Source organism: Fusarium phalaenopsidis, assembly GCF_050370095.1.
Source record: "Fusarium phalaenopsidis strain FUZ10S chromosome Unknown contig_32302, whole genome shotgun sequence".
Lineage (NCBI taxonomy): Eukaryota > Fungi > Ascomycota > Sordariomycetes > Hypocreales > Nectriaceae > Fusarium > Fusarium phalaenopsidis.
This window is the reverse complement of record NW_028145405.1, coordinates 1,065,682-1,081,760: the sequence shown is the minus strand read 5'-3', so window position 1 is coordinate 1,081,760 and position 16,079 is coordinate 1,065,682. Positions and strand designations below refer to the sequence as shown.

At 54.6% G+C, this 16,079-nt stretch overlaps 8 protein-coding genes across 8 annotated transcripts; 6 read left to right on the top strand and 2 right to left on the bottom strand.

Annotated features, from left to right (window-relative positions):
• Positions 1-2,661: 2,661 nt before the first annotated feature.
• On the top strand, positions 2,662-3,939 carry LRP88_07731 (uncharacterized protein; the record flags this gene model as incomplete). Its single annotated transcript, XM_083244248.1, has 1 exon — positions 2,662-3,939. One exon carries the CDS (start codon positions 2,662-2,664, stop codon positions 3,937-3,939), a length of 1,278 nt encoding a protein of 425 aa, XP_083098742.1.
• Positions 3,940-4,499: 560 nt separating this feature from the next.
• Positions 4,500-5,498, top strand: LRP88_07730 (uncharacterized protein; the record flags this gene model as incomplete). The annotated part of the gene is made up of 2 exons (XM_083244247.1): positions 4,500-5,279; positions 5,490-5,498. 2 exons carry the CDS (start codon positions 4,500-4,502, stop codon positions 5,496-5,498), a joined length of 789 nt encoding a protein of 262 aa, XP_083098741.1.
• A 656-nt stretch (positions 5,499-6,154) lies between these two features.
• LRP88_07729 (uncharacterized protein) lies at positions 6,155-7,338 on the top strand (the record flags this gene model as incomplete). Its single annotated transcript, XM_083244246.1, has 4 exons — positions 6,155-6,245; positions 6,301-6,480; positions 6,530-7,124; positions 7,278-7,338. 4 exons carry the CDS (start codon positions 6,155-6,157, stop codon positions 7,336-7,338), a joined length of 927 nt encoding a protein of 308 aa, XP_083098740.1.
• Positions 7,339-7,716: 378 nt separating this feature from the next.
• LRP88_07728 (Smg-4/UPF3 family-domain-containing protein) lies at positions 7,717-9,904 on the bottom strand (the record flags this gene model as incomplete). The annotated part of the gene is made up of 3 exons (XM_083244245.1): positions 7,717-9,370; positions 9,424-9,614; positions 9,818-9,904. 3 exons carry the CDS (start codon positions 9,902-9,904, stop codon positions 7,717-7,719), a joined length of 1,932 nt encoding a protein of 643 aa, XP_083098739.1.
• Positions 9,905-10,431: 527 nt separating this feature from the next.
• Positions 10,432-11,798, top strand: LRP88_07727 (type 2A-related serine/threonine-protein phosphatase SIT4; the record flags this gene model as incomplete). The annotated part of the gene is made up of 4 exons (XM_083244244.1): positions 10,432-10,582; positions 10,637-11,078; positions 11,131-11,560; positions 11,622-11,798. 4 exons carry the CDS (start codon positions 10,432-10,434, stop codon positions 11,796-11,798), a joined length of 1,200 nt encoding a protein of 399 aa, XP_083098738.1.
• Positions 11,799-12,112: 314 nt separating this feature from the next.
• On the top strand, positions 12,113-13,261 carry LRP88_07726 (tRNA(Phe) (4-demethylwyosine(37)-C(7)) aminocarboxypropyltransferase; the record flags this gene model as incomplete). The annotated part of the gene is made up of 1 exon (XM_083244243.1): positions 12,113-13,261. The coding sequence occupies one exon, from the start codon at positions 12,113-12,115 to the stop codon at positions 13,259-13,261; it is 1,149 nt and encodes a 382-aa protein (XP_083098737.1).
• A 148-nt stretch (positions 13,262-13,409) lies between these two features.
• On the bottom strand, positions 13,410-14,069 carry LRP88_07725 (nucleobindin SSP120; the record flags this gene model as incomplete). The annotated part of the gene is made up of 2 exons (XM_083244242.1): positions 13,410-13,894; positions 13,949-14,069. 2 exons carry the CDS (start codon positions 14,067-14,069, stop codon positions 13,410-13,412), a joined length of 606 nt encoding a protein of 201 aa, XP_083098736.1.
• A 1,350-nt stretch (positions 14,070-15,419) lies between these two features.
• Positions 15,420-15,983, top strand: LRP88_07724 (origin recognition complex, subunit 6; the record flags this gene model as incomplete). Its single annotated transcript, XM_083244241.1, has 1 exon — positions 15,420-15,983. One exon carries the CDS (start codon positions 15,420-15,422, stop codon positions 15,981-15,983), a length of 564 nt encoding a protein of 187 aa, XP_083098735.1.
• Between the last annotated feature and the right edge of the window lie 96 nt (positions 15,984-16,079).

Below are 16,079 nucleotides of genomic sequence, written 5' to 3'. Positions count from 1 at the left end.
CGTTTAACTTAGGTTGTGAGGCCCCAGATGCGGGAGGCCCCCCCCGGGCGGAAGCTCCCCCGGCCCCGGTCCCAAGCGACCGGCGACCGGCGGCGGGCGGCTTCTCAAGTCGCTAGGGTACCTAGGGATGTTAGACCCGACGGGACTTCCTGTCAACCTTCCGCCTCTCCACAGTCAGTCATTGAGGCCCTACCCAACTTGGGCAGTGCGTGCCCCCGCGATCTTGTCCAGATTCCAAAATTGCAGTACCATTTTGGCTCTGCTTCGTGATGCGCATGTGCTCTCCAGCTCCTGCAGCTTTCGTCATAGCTGGCCAACAATATCTCGCTGCTTCTCGGCCACTCCCGGATGCAAGAAAGACGAGCAGAGGAGGGGTCAAAAGGCAACCGTAGACGAACAAGGGGGGTCAGGCACTACAGGACTCGCCTCTGCGCGAATGTGGCCCTAGTCGCCCACCACGGGAGTTGAAGTTGGTTGCTTCTGCTTCTGGCGTCTGCGAAATCAAAGAAACTCCCATGTGCCGAACGGCTCGCATTGACGACAAGGAATGAGGCGCATCAGATCAGACACAGCCAACGGCCACCACGAGACAAACCCGTGTTCGAGTTGAACCCTTCTTTTGTCAGCCTATGAGTCACTCAGATCTCTCGTTCAAGACTCTTGGTGCCTTTTCTGCGGCGCCGGCGCAAGATGCGGCGCAGGGTTGTAAGCTGGCGGTGACGGTTACGGGACTTGAGCCACGAGGAGGCGTGGAGCCGAGTCGGCCCTCATTGAATGATCAGCATCTTGCCCTCGCATTTTAACCTCTCAAGTATGCGAACCGGTTGCGGACCAGATCAATGCGGATGTGCCTCTGATTCTCTGATGATGGAGGGCGCGTTGCCGGGTAAACTGGCCATCGATATCGTGATGAAAGACGGGGGGCCAAACGGCCTGTTTCCTGGCACCCCTGTCAGTCAACGAGTGTGTCTGGCACCAGGATGCTGGTGGTGGTGATTGTGCAAGTGGTGATGGCAGCAGTAGTGCCACTCCCCTCCCGCATTGCTTTTGCTCTGCCCTTCCTTTCTTCTGCCTGGGCGTGGTTACGGTGTTGCACAGCCCCGGCATAGCCAATCAAGGCCCCTTTGCGCCGGCTCCGGGGGATCCAGGAACCAGGGAAAGGCCGAGGGCTTGTGAGGGCATGCAAAAGGCACTGAGGACCAGGAGAGCCGGCGGAGAAGCATGAGGGTTGGGAAGCGGACCCCGGTTTGGCAAGGGTACCGGTAGGGTAGAGGTGTGGGCGAAGTGGGCATTGGGCTCTTGCCAAGTGCCCCTTGGGCACTGATTCTGGTGCTGATGTTGGCGTCACAACGGCGCCTCTCTAGACATTGCGCAGGCCGCAGCGGCGGGATTGTGTGTTGACAAAGGTTGCTCAGAGCGCAAATGCGAGTGAGAGTGTGTGCGTGCGGCCCAGTTTCCATTTCCCGTGTCTTGTGAGCCTCCCAATCACGACAAGATGTGCCTCACCTCTCTCTCACTCCCTCACCCCTCCTCTGCTCCGTTCCATTCTTTGTTGGGAAGAGGAGGAGTCTCCTTCAGTCCAGACAGGCAGGGGCGGACCCAACCTGCAGCTGGCGGTGGAAGAAAAAGAGAGACAAAATGCCCACTCCCTCGGGTCCAGCCCATCGAGGGGCCGACTAGACCGCTGAGAATCTGAGGGTGCCACTAGAATGCTACCGGTAGGTGCCTCTTCCTCTCCGCCTCTCCGCCTTTGCGCGCCATGATGTACCGAGTCTGCATGTGGGCAGGCAGGCAGGCAGGCAGGCAGGCAGGCAGCTAGCTACTGTCCTATCCTATTAGCAATGCACTTACCGATGACTCCCCTCCCGCCTTTTGTCGTGACCCGTGCCGTCGGCCCTGGAAGTAACAGAGGACAAGAGCGTGAATGTAGACATAGACATCCATGGATGGAAATGGATGAGAAAGCAAGGAATAAGCACAAGGCAGTCTTTGGCCCGTGTTGTTAGAGTAGCAAGGTGTGTGCGTACATAGTAATAGAAGGAACAACAGTCATTTCCAGTTGCACCTTCCCTGCCTTGCTTTGCCTTGCCCTTTGCATTCCCTTCATCTTCCGCCCCCCTCCACCCCCCATTCCAACCAGGCTTTTTTTTTATTTTTTCCTCCCACACCCGAGTTTGATAAAAATCCATATCAACCCGAACACTTTTTTTTTTCCCTTTTCCCCTGCCTGCACCCGAACTCATTTCCCTTTTTCTATCGCCCACAGGTTTTTATTCTCGACCTTTTTCCTCATTCCGTGTTGGAAAATCCTCTTGTTACTGCCCTCTTCAGTAACAAACTAACTCGAGTTGACCTGTCAAGTCGATACCAAGACGTCACTCTACCCAGCTTTTTGCCTTTGTGGCCCCTCGCGCTCCCGCTCCCGCCCCTCCCACGGCCCTATTTACCGCTACAGCGCTTCTCCGCCAATTCGCCTGCCCGCGCTCTTATACCGCCTGCCAGACCTAGTCGTCGTTGGGCAGCGCTGCATCGCAGCGAACAGGATATCTCCAAATCACCCCAGAAAATACCTTCAAGACGGCTTCGGTTACTTTTTCCGTTCCTCTTTCCTCTTCTTCCTCTTGTCGTGTGGGCGATCGTGAACTGCCCCAAACCGACGCAATGCCGCTGCACCAGAGGACATCTGCTAGCCCGGTCAAGAGGAGCTCTTCCTCGGCCTCCTCCACCGTTTCTTCCAAGGCCCTGACTGGTGCGCACAACAACGCCCGGCTCTTCCCGCATCCACCCACTGACCGCCGAAATCTAGTTCACGACTACGACTACTCATACGAATATGACTACGAGTCTGATTTGCGCGACGATCTTCAGAAGGCCAACACCGACCTCAACAAGGCCAACGCCGAAAATGACAAGCTCAAGAACACCATCGAGACACTCACCCGCAAGCTGAATGAGGCCAAGACCTCTCTTGAGCAGGCTAACCGCAAGGCTACCGAATCCAACGTCTCCTACCGCGAGGTCAAGGCCCAGCTCGAGGGCGCCCGCTCCGAGGCCGAGGTCCTCAAGGAGGACAACCGCCGTCTCAACACTGACTTTGAGGAGCTCAAGGAGGATAAGCGCCGCCTCAACAGCGAGTGCGAGGAGCTCAAGGAGGAGAAGGAGACCCTCAAGGAAGAGAACGAGCGTGTCAAGTTTGAGCACCATGATCTCGAGCAGCGCTTCATTGGTCTCACGGCCAAGCATGAGAACCTGACCATGCGCTTCAACGCTCTTAACAACCAGACGCCCACCTCTACCATGACGAGCCCCATGTCAAGCCCAATGCCTAGCCCTCTCCCCGCTCCTCTTCCCGAGGCCACTCGCAAGCCATCCAGGCCTTCCAGCAAGGCCTCGAGCAAGGCCTCTAGCAAGCCCAGCAGCAAGACTGGTAGCAAGCGCGAGACCCGCGAGGCCCGAGAGGAGCGTCACCGCGAACGAGAGGAGCGACACCAGTCTGAACGCGAAGAGAGCTCCCGCGAGGAGCGCCCACGCGAGCATCGTCACCGGGATGAGCGCACCCGCGAAGAGCGCCGTGAGGATCGGGGACGACGGAGCGACAAGCCCAAGGACAAGGACAGCCGGCCCGATATCAAGGCGGACAAGGAGCGCTTGTCGAAGCGGTTTGATGAGCGTCCTGCTTCAGGACCTCGCCAGACCAGCTTCATCGAGCCCTGGGGACCCGGAGGTTGGTCTCGCTATGACGCCCCTTCCAATGACCTTGACGCTTACGGTCGAATGACAACAGGACGCAAGGCTGCCAGCGTCGTCTCTAGCCAAGCTACTTACAACGTGCCTCGCACTTCCAGCATCGTCAATGGTCACTTTAGCAGCGACAGCAGCACCTACGATGACGAGCGTTACGAGGATGGCTCATACCACGCGTATCCCATCCCGAACTAACCTCACTCACATTATTCTCTGATCGACCTGCATCTCAAAGGAAGGCAGGCGGTCCTGGCCAAATGCCAGTGACGGCCACTCTGGGAAATTACCAACCTTCCCGTGTTGTAAGTCGGAGCAAGACTCCATCAGGATCTTGCCCACAAACAAGATTACCTTGGACACACCCCATGAGACATGCATCCAAGGGGTGAGGACAATCCTAGCAAGTTGGGCTTAGTTGAAGGCCCACTATGCTTCTCTCCCAATCGTCACCGACAAGCGGATTCTGATTCCAGAAACTGACTCTAATACTCAATGGGGCAGGCGGGCATACGGACCGAGTCCACCGCGTTAACGCCATTCCGTTCCCCGCACGGAATGCATATCAATCCATCCCCAACGTCGGTCGACATTTTCTACCGCACACAAATTTGTCTCTGTTTCAAACAACTGGACATCCATCCGCATTCCACTCAATTGCAGCATTGTTTTGCTTTGTTGGCTCTGCGGTTACATTACAGACCTCAATTACACTTGAGGTACCTGCTTTTCACATTATACGTTTTTACATACTCGCCATGAAGCTTTATCCGTCCATCACCGAGGAGCTCGCCGAGTGGGTGCAGCGGCAACCCGTCTTCTTCACCGGCTCGGCGCCAACCCTTGGCTCTCACATCAATGTCTCGCCCAAGGGCCTGGCCGACTCTCACTTTGCCATCTTGGGGCCGAACCAGTGTGCCTACATCGATCGCACCGGCTCGGGGTGCGAGACGATTGCGCACTCATATGACAATGGTCGGCTCTGCTTGATGTTTATGAGTTTCGGCGCAGCCCCTCGGATTCTGCGATTCTTTTGTCGGTCCAGAGTCGTCGAATGGGATGAGCCGGCCTTTGCCGATCTCGTCCGCCGCATCTCCCAAGGGAAGCGGTCAGCATTCGATGGCGCCAGGGCCGTCATTGTGGCGGACGTGTTTGAAGTTCAGACGAGCTGCGGCTTTGGTGTGCCCCGGGTCAAGAGGGCCATCTACGATCGCGACTCGACATCTGAGCAACCTGTAGAGCAGGTGCTTCCAGAGGGTGTCGACGGCAAAGTGGACGAACTGGCCGTGTTTGAAGAGCGGCCCACTATGGATGCTTGGCTCAAGAAGAGAGTCGACAGCAATACGCTTCAAGAGTACCACAACGAGACCAACGTGCTGAGCATGGATGGTCTGCCGGGACTCAAGGCTGCTCGTCGAGGCGTGGGAGAGAGGTTGTGGTGGACAGACGCGAAGGCGCACGCGAAGAGGGTTCTCGCCCAGGGTGAAGCGATTGCGGTTGGGTTCATTGTTGCTGTGTTGTTGTACGTTGTCATGAATGTTGTGGGAGCGAAGACTCTTGGTCAGTTTTGAAGGCTATAGGACGGCGCAATGGGGTTTGGATACCAAAAAGTACAGTGTTGTTGGAGCGGAAAAGCTCCCGAGGGATTTCCTTTTTTGTTATTGTTCAAAGATATCATGTTGTTTTTACTCATCTTGTTTCGATAGACTTGCTGTTTTTGCGTTTGCTACAAGTTTTGGGTTCAACAGCCCGAGTAGAAACGATTCCCCAATGTTAGCATAGGATAGGAAAGGATAGGATAGTAGTAGTAGTAGTAGTAGTAGTAGTAGTGATAGGATAGGATAGGATAGCCGTGCAGATTTTTCATTCAGCATTGTCGTTACTTTATCTCTGTGTCTCTTTATATGTTTGTGTCTATCATTCCGTGTGCTGCAGTCCAAATGAGGTTGACATGCAGGAGTGCGCCCTCGTGATATGTGAAACGCTGACCCGACAAGCCACACTGAGATGCAAATAACACACTGCAAGGAGAATACCCGCCCTCATCCAAGGCTGAATTTAGCTCAACGAGCTATTCACAAGAAGCAGCTAATCAAAGACAAGCGACATGCTGATCGGTTCTTCAGTCTGCACTCCAAACACCTCAGTCACAGGTCTTGGCCAATGGCCCTCCTCAGGGTCACATCTCGAGCGGCCCAGCTGAGAGCAGGGGGGTTGACTGCCGCGCAGGAATTAGTCTGGCACGAGATGGTGTTCATGAGGTGGCTTGCAGGGACTTGGGGTCTTTTCTGTGTGAAACGGCGGTGCGCGATTTGGGGATAGATATATATAGAGGGAGGTATATTCACACGAGGGAGTTTTGATGGCTTCTTCTCTCACGACTGAGTGACTTCTTGTTAAACACAACTTCAACATGGGCGTCTCACGGGCTTCTTGCGCCCAGATGTGGGGGATAGAGGAGAACTCGAGGGGATGGAGGGTATGGCTCATCTTTGCAGTGTTTCGTGAGTATCTTGTCTGCGGTGAAGAGTATGTATGCGGAGAACTAACTAGAGACAGTCGGCCTGATTGTCAACTTCATCGCTGTTCTGGGCTGTCTCTCCCCCGCGACGCAGACGATCCATCTATACAAGCTCCAGCAGGATGAACTCCTCAAGTCGATCGAGATGGTATCTCAGAAATCTACCAAGTCCCTCGAGAACACTCATCTACCTCGAGTTTGGTATTGGGGCATGTCAGGTCAGCAACACCCCCGTCTTTTTAAGAAGTAAAGCTAATAAGTTCTCAGGCGTATGTGACGATAACAATCATTGCCATAAATCATTCCCACCGACCCTCTCCCTCGGTGCCATGGTCGACTCGTCCCTTCGTGCCTCGATCTCCAACGAAACGGCCCTCTCCTCAGCGCTTGCTCCTTGGGCGAGTTTCATCCGCAGCTCCTCCATCGACGGCTCCTCCAAGACAGTAAATCCTCGTCTGCACACATCTCGCACAAAGTTTCTCTCCTTTTCACGTGCTTCTGCTGCGTTGGCTGTCCTCGCCCTGTTCACGTCGGCTGGCCTTCTTGTCGTCGCCGTGGCGTCACTACACGCTAGGTTTCGAGGAAAGGTGCGGCTGTGGATGCTGTACCTTGGTACCTTGTTCGATGGACTACTCTTACTCGCATCGGCCGTGTTGGCTATATATGCCATGAACGAAGGCCCAAGGGCAATCGTGCGTTACGCCGGGCTGGAGAAGCAAAACGAGCCAAGCGACTTCCTAGGGCCGGGCATGTATGTGCTCGCGGCGGGGGTTCTGGTAAAGTTTCTCGCCATCGCCGGCGTCTTTATTGGATTCCTCCTCTTTGGCTTCATCTCGCTGGTGGTGTCGTGTCTGGCAGTCATGTGTGCCTGTGCCTGTCTTGCAGGAGGAGCGGAACGAGGGCGGTACTACTGTCAGTATTGTGGATGGTCGTCCGATGTACGACCCTATAATGGTTGCTGTCCGAGCTGTCAATGGTAATGAGTCGATAGTTCAAGATAACATGTCACATGTAGTGCAGAGGAAAGCATTGTATACCTGTGCTCGATTCCTTCGATCCTACTTAGCGTGTTCTAACTACTGCTACTACACCCCCAGTAAACCAGCCTGCATATGTGCCGGTGCGGTCCGCTTGGAGTTGCCGTCGTTGAAGATCGATTCTCCATCGGAATCCCCGTAGCTATCATGCTTGCTTGCAATGAATGGCGGCTTCATCTGGGAAACGGGCGCAGCACATTGAGTTGCTTGCCGTCTTCTCGCTCAACAAAGGCCAGTGACTGCTCAGTCTGCAACTTGTCCATCTTCTCTGAACGAGCTGGATCTACAGCGCGGGCTGTGGTCGGCGGTGAGCTCAACGATTAGCGGCGCTGATCGTGACGGACGTCGCCTCGCCGTGCTGCTCGCTAGTATCTGTCTGAGATGTTCGAGAAAGGTTCATATAGACTCCTCTTGGCCTCAGCCGCCGCCGTTTGTTGCTGTCGTGGCAGCAGTAGCAGTAGCACCACCGCTACCGCCACCCTCCTTGCTGGCTCCCGAATCCTTTGCCTTGTTGCCTCCACCTCGTGCGCGTCGGCCCCGGCTGGACGACTTCTCCGACGGGGCCGGCCCGGAAGCTCCCGATGCTGCAGCCGTGTTCGCCGGCTTCTTGTCCTTGCGTTCCAGAACCTGCACCGTACCCTGCGCAACGGTGATGGGGCTTGACGTGACTGCCTTTACGAGACCCTCGTGCTCGGCAAAGTCCACATAAGCGAAGCCCTTGCGCTTATCGATCTCCACAAACGTGATGGTACCAAACACTTCGAGCGATTGCTTGAGAAGCGCTTCGGTGACGCCCTGTGAGGGGTTGGCGTGCTTGACAAAGCCACGAGTAGCGTCTGCAGAAACAGTTGGGGGCTTCTTCTGTGCGCTTCCAGACTTGTTAGAGCCACCCTTAGAACCGCCAGATGCATTGTTTGCCTTTGACCCAGCAGCCTGCGCCTGTGCAGGTGCTGGCTGGGATGCTGTGCTCGTTGGAGTTGCTGGTCGTCGGGGCTCGACTTCAGTACCCTTCTTCTTGAGAAGGACGACAGGCGGGTTCGGTGTGGCCTGAGATTGGCTTGGCCCGCCCTCCTTGTCCTTGCCCTTCTGTTTTTCATTGTCCTTGTCTTTTTCCTTCTCCTTCTCCTTGTTCTTCTCAGAGTTCTTTCCACCTCGAGTCCTACGACCTGATGGTTGAGACTTAGAGGCAGCTCCAGAGGCACCTCGGCCCTTCGCAGCTGGAGGGGGTGTCTCTGTAGATTTGACGGGTGAAGCCGGTCTCTCGGTAGTGGTGCTTGCAGTCGCAGGGGGCGTGGTCTCCTTCGTCGTTGTCTTTGCATCTGCTTCAGCCTTGGCCGCATCCTGACGTGCCTTCCTATGAGCACTGCCAGGACTGAGGCCGAGGTCGCGCTGAAGAATCCTAGCAGCGGCCAAGATGCCTGCACGCCGACTCTTGGGCGCCGATTCCTGAGCGGCGCCATCGCTGGTTGGCTTTGCGGTTGTGGCCTTGGAAGCCTCCGCGCTCTGTTCAGTGGAGGCCTTCTTGGTCAGGATCTTGACCGTCTCCTTGGGGGTCTTTTCCGCCTTGGATTCCCTCGACTCCTTGCCCTTCTTCTTGCCCGACTCGTCATCCTTCGAGGTACCCTTGCCCTTTCCGCTCTTGGATTCTCCTTGTCCGTGCTTGGCGTTCTTAGAGGAGGCACCGTCTTTAGCCTTGTTTGCCTTTTTCTCCTTCAGGTACTCGATAAGTGGTGTGGTTGTGACCTTTGTCTCTGCTTTTCCGATATCATCGCCTTCTTCGCCCTCGGCGTTCTCCTTTGGCGGCGCAGGGTTTGCGAGATCCTCCAGAAAGGCCATAAACTCGGGGTCCTGATCAATGGTTCCTTGACGTGCGTCGGTTCGTTTCTTGTTACCTGGAATCTTTTTGTAGATGGCAAATTCAACCGAGGGAGGTCCAATTAGCGATGGGTTAGTGAAAGTAGCTTTGGCATCTTCCCAGACAGCAGTTCGAACAGCATCGTTCAAAGCCATGATGTCGTCTTTCCTCATCACGTGGACATAAGCGCGACCTGGTCGAGACGGCTTTGAAGGACTTGGAACAGCTTGTTAGCGAACAAAACAGCCGATTGAGGAACTGTGGCATACTCGGTGGAAATCTTGCCTGGAGCAAAAGAAAACCAGTCAACCCTTCCCTTACCCAATTCCCAGGCGTTTCCAAGAATCGACACAAACTCTTCCTGCGTCATCCCTGGAGGAAGACGGCGAATGACGAGCTTCTCGCCCTCATTGTGAGCCTTGGTTTTGGCTGGCTTAGGGGCGTCGCCTTCATTCGCTTTCTTCGTCATGATTAGTCCCAAGCCCAATCAATTCTTATATCTCACTGTAGAAATAATCCCACCTTGTTTGCCTCAGTAGATCTCGCACTCGAGCCTCTTCCCCTGGATTTTCCGGGCCCGCTGTTGTCGTGCGAACCCTTTCCCTTTGAGACAAGTCAGATACGAGCGACTCCTTGAATGAGCGACATGGATGTATCACTCACCTTTGTGGTTTCCGAGGTCTGACTCGGCGGCGCCGGGAGAACCCCGTTTGCCCGCCGAGACAGGACTTGCGGTGCCTGAGTTGACATTGCGCATGCCGCAGGCCGTCTCTGGTTCTGGTGATGGGCGCTGATATTGACGGAGGCCGAGTGGCTAATCAGCCAGGAAACTTGTAAGGCTTGATGAGTCGCGGCCTTGGGCGATGCCCCGCCAAGCAGCCAGTGGGGCGGTTTTGGAGGATATGCGATTAAAGAGGGGATCTCACGTGCGGGCTGGCGTTGGCAGAGGAGCGATGTATTCAGCAGATGCTTTGATGTCGCATGTGCTTCAAATATTTTTAAAGATCTCAAGCGTAAAAGATCCGTGTCATGAACTCGGAGAAAACACTCTGTAACTCAAAGCAACCTCGATTCGTCTGACTTAGAAACAGGCGTTCCTCAAGGCCCGAAGATTCTCCGGCGTTTCACTATCGCACCCCTCCATTATCTAAGCCCCACCCCCATTCGTTCCCGTGTCGCCTCAAGGTACCACCACATCGCCTTGCAGCGCTGGGCTGATATATATTCCCCCCTCCATATCCTCCCCCCGACCTTTTCGCGACGGGGCATGCCTGAATATGGCTGCAAGTGTACCTCGACCGGGCCCCGCGAACCTGGGGCCCAATGCTGGCCTTGATGAGTGGTTGGAGGAGGCGAAGCAGTGCCACTATCTGCCTGAGAGGGCCATGAAGGAATTGTGCGAGAAGGTCAAGGAGATTTTGATGGAAGGTGAGGAGTGGTGCTTGGGTGTGCCCAGCGCTTATGGCTGACCCGGCAATCCAGAGTCCAACATCCAGCCGGTATGCACCCCTGTCACCGTGTGCGGCGACATCCACGGCCAGTTCTACGATCTCCTCGAGCTCTTCCGTGTTTCTGGCGGTATGCCAGGCGAGTCCAACGTGCAGGCGCCAAAGACCGCAACCACAGTCATCACCTCGGACGATATCGAGCCGCCTACCGAGATCACAAACCCCAAGCTGAGGAAGAAGATAAAGGCTTCAGGCGATGGAGCGGCGACGAGCGGAGCTGAAGGGGAGGAGGGCGAGGGAGACGACGCCGAAGAGGACCCCGATGCGACGGTGGCAGACCGCTTAGACTCTGGAGTTGCTGTTACTGCGTCTTCAAGTCAGAGCGCCGATACCCGATATATCTTCCTGGGAGATTTTGTGGATCGAGGATACTTCAGTTTGGAAACCTTCACATTACTAATGTGCTTGAAGGCCAAGTGAGCTTCACAAGATGCACCTCTCATGTTTCGCTGCTCACATCTTCAACAGGTATCCAGACAGAATAGTCCTGGTCCGCGGTAACCACGAATCGCGGCAGATTACCCAGGTCTACGGATTCTATGAGGAGTGCCAGCAAAAGTATGGCAACGCCTCAGTCTGGAAGGCCTGCTGCCATGTGTTTGACTTTCTTGTCCTCGCTGCCATTATCGATGGCGAGATTCTTTGCGTCCACGGAGGGCTGAGCCCCGAGATTAGGACTATTGATCAGATCCGAGTGGTGGCTCGAGCCCAGGAGATCCCCCACGAGGGTGCGTTCTGTGACCTTGTGTGGTCAGACCCCGAAGATGTCGAAACATGGGCCATTAGCCCTCGCGGCGCCGGTTGGCTGTTCGGAGACAAGGTAGCGACGGAGTTTAATCATGTCAACGGCTTGAAGTTGATTGCTCGAGCCCATCAGCTCGTCAACGAAGGATACAAGGTATGTTCCTCCTCTCTACTGACTGAACCCTATTAACCGTGAACAGTATCACTTTCCAGAGAACTCGGTGGTGACTGTGTGGTCAGCACCCAACTACTGTTACCGCTGCGGCAACGTTGCATCTATCATGGCCGTGGACAAGGATCTAAACCCGAAATTTAGCATCTTCTCGGCTGTTCCTGACGACCAGAGGCACGTCCCGGCGAACAGGAGGGGCCCTGGTGATTACTTCCTGTGATGAAGGGACGGTATACGCGTAACGGAAATTAATGGCAATGGATGGCTTGCATGTAGAATAGCATAGGGTCACGATACCCATGGACTTGTGGTGACATCAGTGGGAATGGATGGGTACGGTTTCTGGGTAGAGTCGTTATATTAAACTATGATCATGTTGAACAACGTTATTTGATATGAATCTATCGTTGATTTTGATGTGTTGGTTACTTATGATAAGTTTGTAGTGTTGTGTTCCATTATTGGATATGCTATTTCTGCGATAGTGAACTTTTGGCAGGTTTTATCCTAATAAAAACCACATCTACCACGAAAATGGCAAAACCAAAAAAGACAAAGGGAAATCCAATCCAAGTCGCCATCCGTGACTGGATTGACTCAACTACATTCGAAAATACAGAGACGAACCAAACATGGCAAGATGAACTTCTAACCAGCGCGCCAAAGCGCTTCACAATCTATGAACCGATGGCGCTTCTGCCCACGGGCAGCTTCACAAACATACCCTGGACAACCATGTTGCAAGGTGTCGGCCAAGGCGCCCGTGAGCGGCTATGGTCTAGGATCCTACAAGAGCTTTCAAGACAGGCCAAGGAACCGTTGACTCATCTCGCGGTGAACGAGGGTATTCCTCTGCACAAGGCTGAGGATGAGGCAGAAGAGAATGTGCTCAGAAGTCCCAGTGGGCTTCGCACTTTTTACGGAGACTTTGGACCAACAAGTACATCGACAGAGGGACCATCTCAACAGGATTTCGACAGGACGCTTTGGGTATCGACGAAGCAGAATGGCATCTTCCAGACTTGGGCACCCAGATGGACCATGTTCAGCCGAGGAAACGTCAAGGAAAAGGCGAGGCTTCTGGATATGGGAGACACTGTGAAGGACGGAACTCGGGATGAGAAGTGGGCAGTCGACCTCTACGCAGGAATTGGCTACTTTGTCTTCTCCTACGCCCGCCTCGGAATGAGAGTCCTATGCTGGGAGATCAACCCTTGGAGCGTGGAAGGTCTACGACGGGGCGCCAGAGCAAACGGGTGGAGCGTACGCATCGTCCAGGGCGACGACCTGACGCTTCCGGAAGAAGAGATCCTTAGTGGTGGGGAGCAGATCGTCGTGTTCCTGGAGAGCAACGAGGAAGCTCTTCGACGGATCCAGTCTCTACAGGCTCAAGGCATAGCCCAGGATATCCGACACATCAACTGCGGCTTTCTGCCCACGAGTGAGCTGACTTGGAGGCATACATGGGATATGTCGGCCCCATCCAGTGAGACACGGCTGCATCTCCATGAGAACGTGGGCGCCAACGACACTGAGACAAGGCGGAGTGAGATACAGCGCATCTTTGATGGCTGGGGCGAGGGCACTGGGCGGGCGGCAGAGGTTGAGCATGTCGAGCTGGTCAAGACGTTTGCGCCAGGCGTCTGGCACTGCGTCTTTGATGTCCGTGTTTACAATATCTAGCTGTTATCATGTATCCCAAAACAAGTTGTTCAGTGCAATTCATCCGTCGTGATATCATGCGCCTCTCCCCACGCCTCGCTCCCACTACACCCTCTCTCGCCGCCGAATGAGTAAAATACAATTTCGTGTCTATCATCTACATGGCCTCTTAAGCTTGTCGCCGGAACTTTTGGGGAATGTTGGACTCGACGATAGCGAGCTTCTGCATGGCCTCGAGCCTCTCCTCGGCGTCCTCCATCTCGTCGTGCTTCTTGAAGTGCTCAATGTCCTCGGGGTGCGTAAGGTCCTCGAGCTTTGTGTTCTCATCGTGATACTTTTCCCAGTGGTGGATCTCATACTCATACTCGTCGTCGCCGTGGTGGCCTGGTCCGGTGCCCAGGTCGGGCAGCGTCTTTCCGGCGCCGACGTAGTCCATCCACTCCTTGCGGCTGACCGAGAAGTCGGCGTCGGAGTCGAGGAGGCCCAGCAGGATTTCGAGGACCTCGTCTTTCTGCTTTTGCTCCATGCCCTTGTTCGAGTCGTCAAAGAGGCCGTATGTGCGCATGAGCTCGGAGGCTTGCCACCAGCCGTCGCTGTTGAAGTCGTGGAGGGAGAAGAAGGAGTCAGGGTCCCAGCCCTGTACGTGATGCTCCTCTGTAGGATGTCAGTTTGAGGTCTTCTAACCGTACGGAATAAATAGTAGCATACCCGCCATGTGCCTCGTCATCCAGTCTGCGTTGGCGTCCACCACGGGCTTCTGAGAATGGGCGCCGCCGTGGGCGAGCACCGAGGTCGCAAAAGCGACGCTGAAGAGGGCACTTGGGCGCATCGTGAGATGATGACTGGCGCGTCGAGGACCGAGGTGCAGCAAGAGGCTCGGGACTTGCGGCTTGGGGAGGCGACGCAGACACAGAGGCAATTGACGATATGGACAAGCTGGCGACGGCGTGGCTTAAAGGAGATGCTGAGTAGAGGGACGGGGATACCTAGCCCGACAGCGATCCTGGCTCAAAGTGGTCTGGAGCTGGCCACTGTCGTAACGGTGGTGGAGGTTGTCAGGGGCGCACGCTGTCGCTTGGTGGGGGAGGCCACTGAAAGCTTAACTGCTACGGGGAGGAGACACGCTGAAGACGCTTGGCTAGGACGTTTTCATCTGCTGGAATTTCGACGTTGGAGGATGGTATGGAGGAGGAACTTTTGACATCTCGAACTGTAGCTTGCGTCCACTACATATGTTTTAGGGAAACAAGCACACTTGACTCTCTGGTTTCATATTTATCCGTATTGTATCATTGATGTCTCTCGATCAAGCAACTCATTTGTCTTGCCAAGTGATCGGCATGTTCATTAATTTGGCGGGGGAGGTGAATAGCTGGCATCTTCAATGAGATCCTTGGAGATAGTGGTCCCGTGACCAGGCGTCAGGAGTGACTGCGGCGCTACGCGTCTCAATCTCGTATCGCGTCTCCAACTTCAAACCTCGATCCTCATCAAGCACCTCACAAGCACGACCTCCACAAACGTCAGAGCTGCCACCATGAGTCGTCAAATCGAGCAGGCGTTGCTCTCATTGATGCCAACATACGGCTCTGATCTACCACCAGCTCTTGTGGAACTCGCGGGTTCACTGCTGGCACAGTCCCGACTTCATGCAAGTACCCTCAAGGCCGAGGAAGAGATTGCTAGGCTCTATGCTTGTGCCAATATTGCGTGCGACCGGTATGATCTCTGGTGATTGGCAGAGATCTTCAAAGCTTACAGTCATAGACTTAAAATCACACTCGATCTACCTCCCATCGAACCACGACCACCCATCCCCCCTCGCATCTACAAGCGACTCTATGGTCATCTTGACAATATCCTCCCCAATAGCGCCACGACGCCTGGTAGGGCTGCATCAGGCCGGGTGAGGACACCAAGCTCGAGATTTCGGGATGTTGGAGGCTCACCGGCATCTGGGTCACGGCCATTGCCATCTCGTGGGACACCCACTAAAGATCAAAGCCTCGCCCAATTTCGAACCCCTTTAAAGGGGGATGCAGGCACACCGACCAAATCTACGGGAAAGAAAGAAGCCGTTTCGTCAGAGCACGCCCTTCATCCATGGATAAAGCCTACGACTCGATTCTTGTGCGAGGAAACTGATCACAAGAAGCTCGCGCCCACGATTTTGGCCGGCATGGAGGCAATCGTCACACCAGGAGGCCGCAGAACCGAGGATGAATGGGTTCTGAAAAACGTGACAGCCTTGTTTGCTGCCATCTACTTCTTTGTCACAATGCGTGTTAAAGCCCTTGCATCAGGGGAGGCTATCGACCGAGAAGGCTATGTTCCACTTCGCAAAGAGATTCTTGCTCTACTTACCCGAGCACGCAGTGAGGTCTCTGTTAGGGGTTTGGATGAAGACGAAGCATGGGATGGGTGGACCAGTCTGAAGACGAAAGAGTTTGACGACGCTGTTGCTCGTGTCAACGAAAGGGCATGGCTTACCGAAGACTGGTATCAAGGTATCGCAGATGTTGTTAAGCTGACCCAGCGAAGCCAATTTGACGACGTTGAGATGCTCGATGAGGAGACCATGCCCAAGATGCAGGTCAAGAAGGCAGACACCATGTTTCAAGACAAGTACGACTTGCTTAGTGAAGCTAAGCGCGCGGATTTCATGCACTTCAAGGAAGATATGCTCGCCAGGATTGCTCTATTGACGACAGCGGGCGCTGCCATGGAGGTAGATACAAAATGAAGGACCAAGACCTGCTTTTGGCCACAGAATTATACACATATCGAAAGCTCCCCCTCTATCTTTCGGACAGGAATACCCGTCAAAAACTTCTTCAAA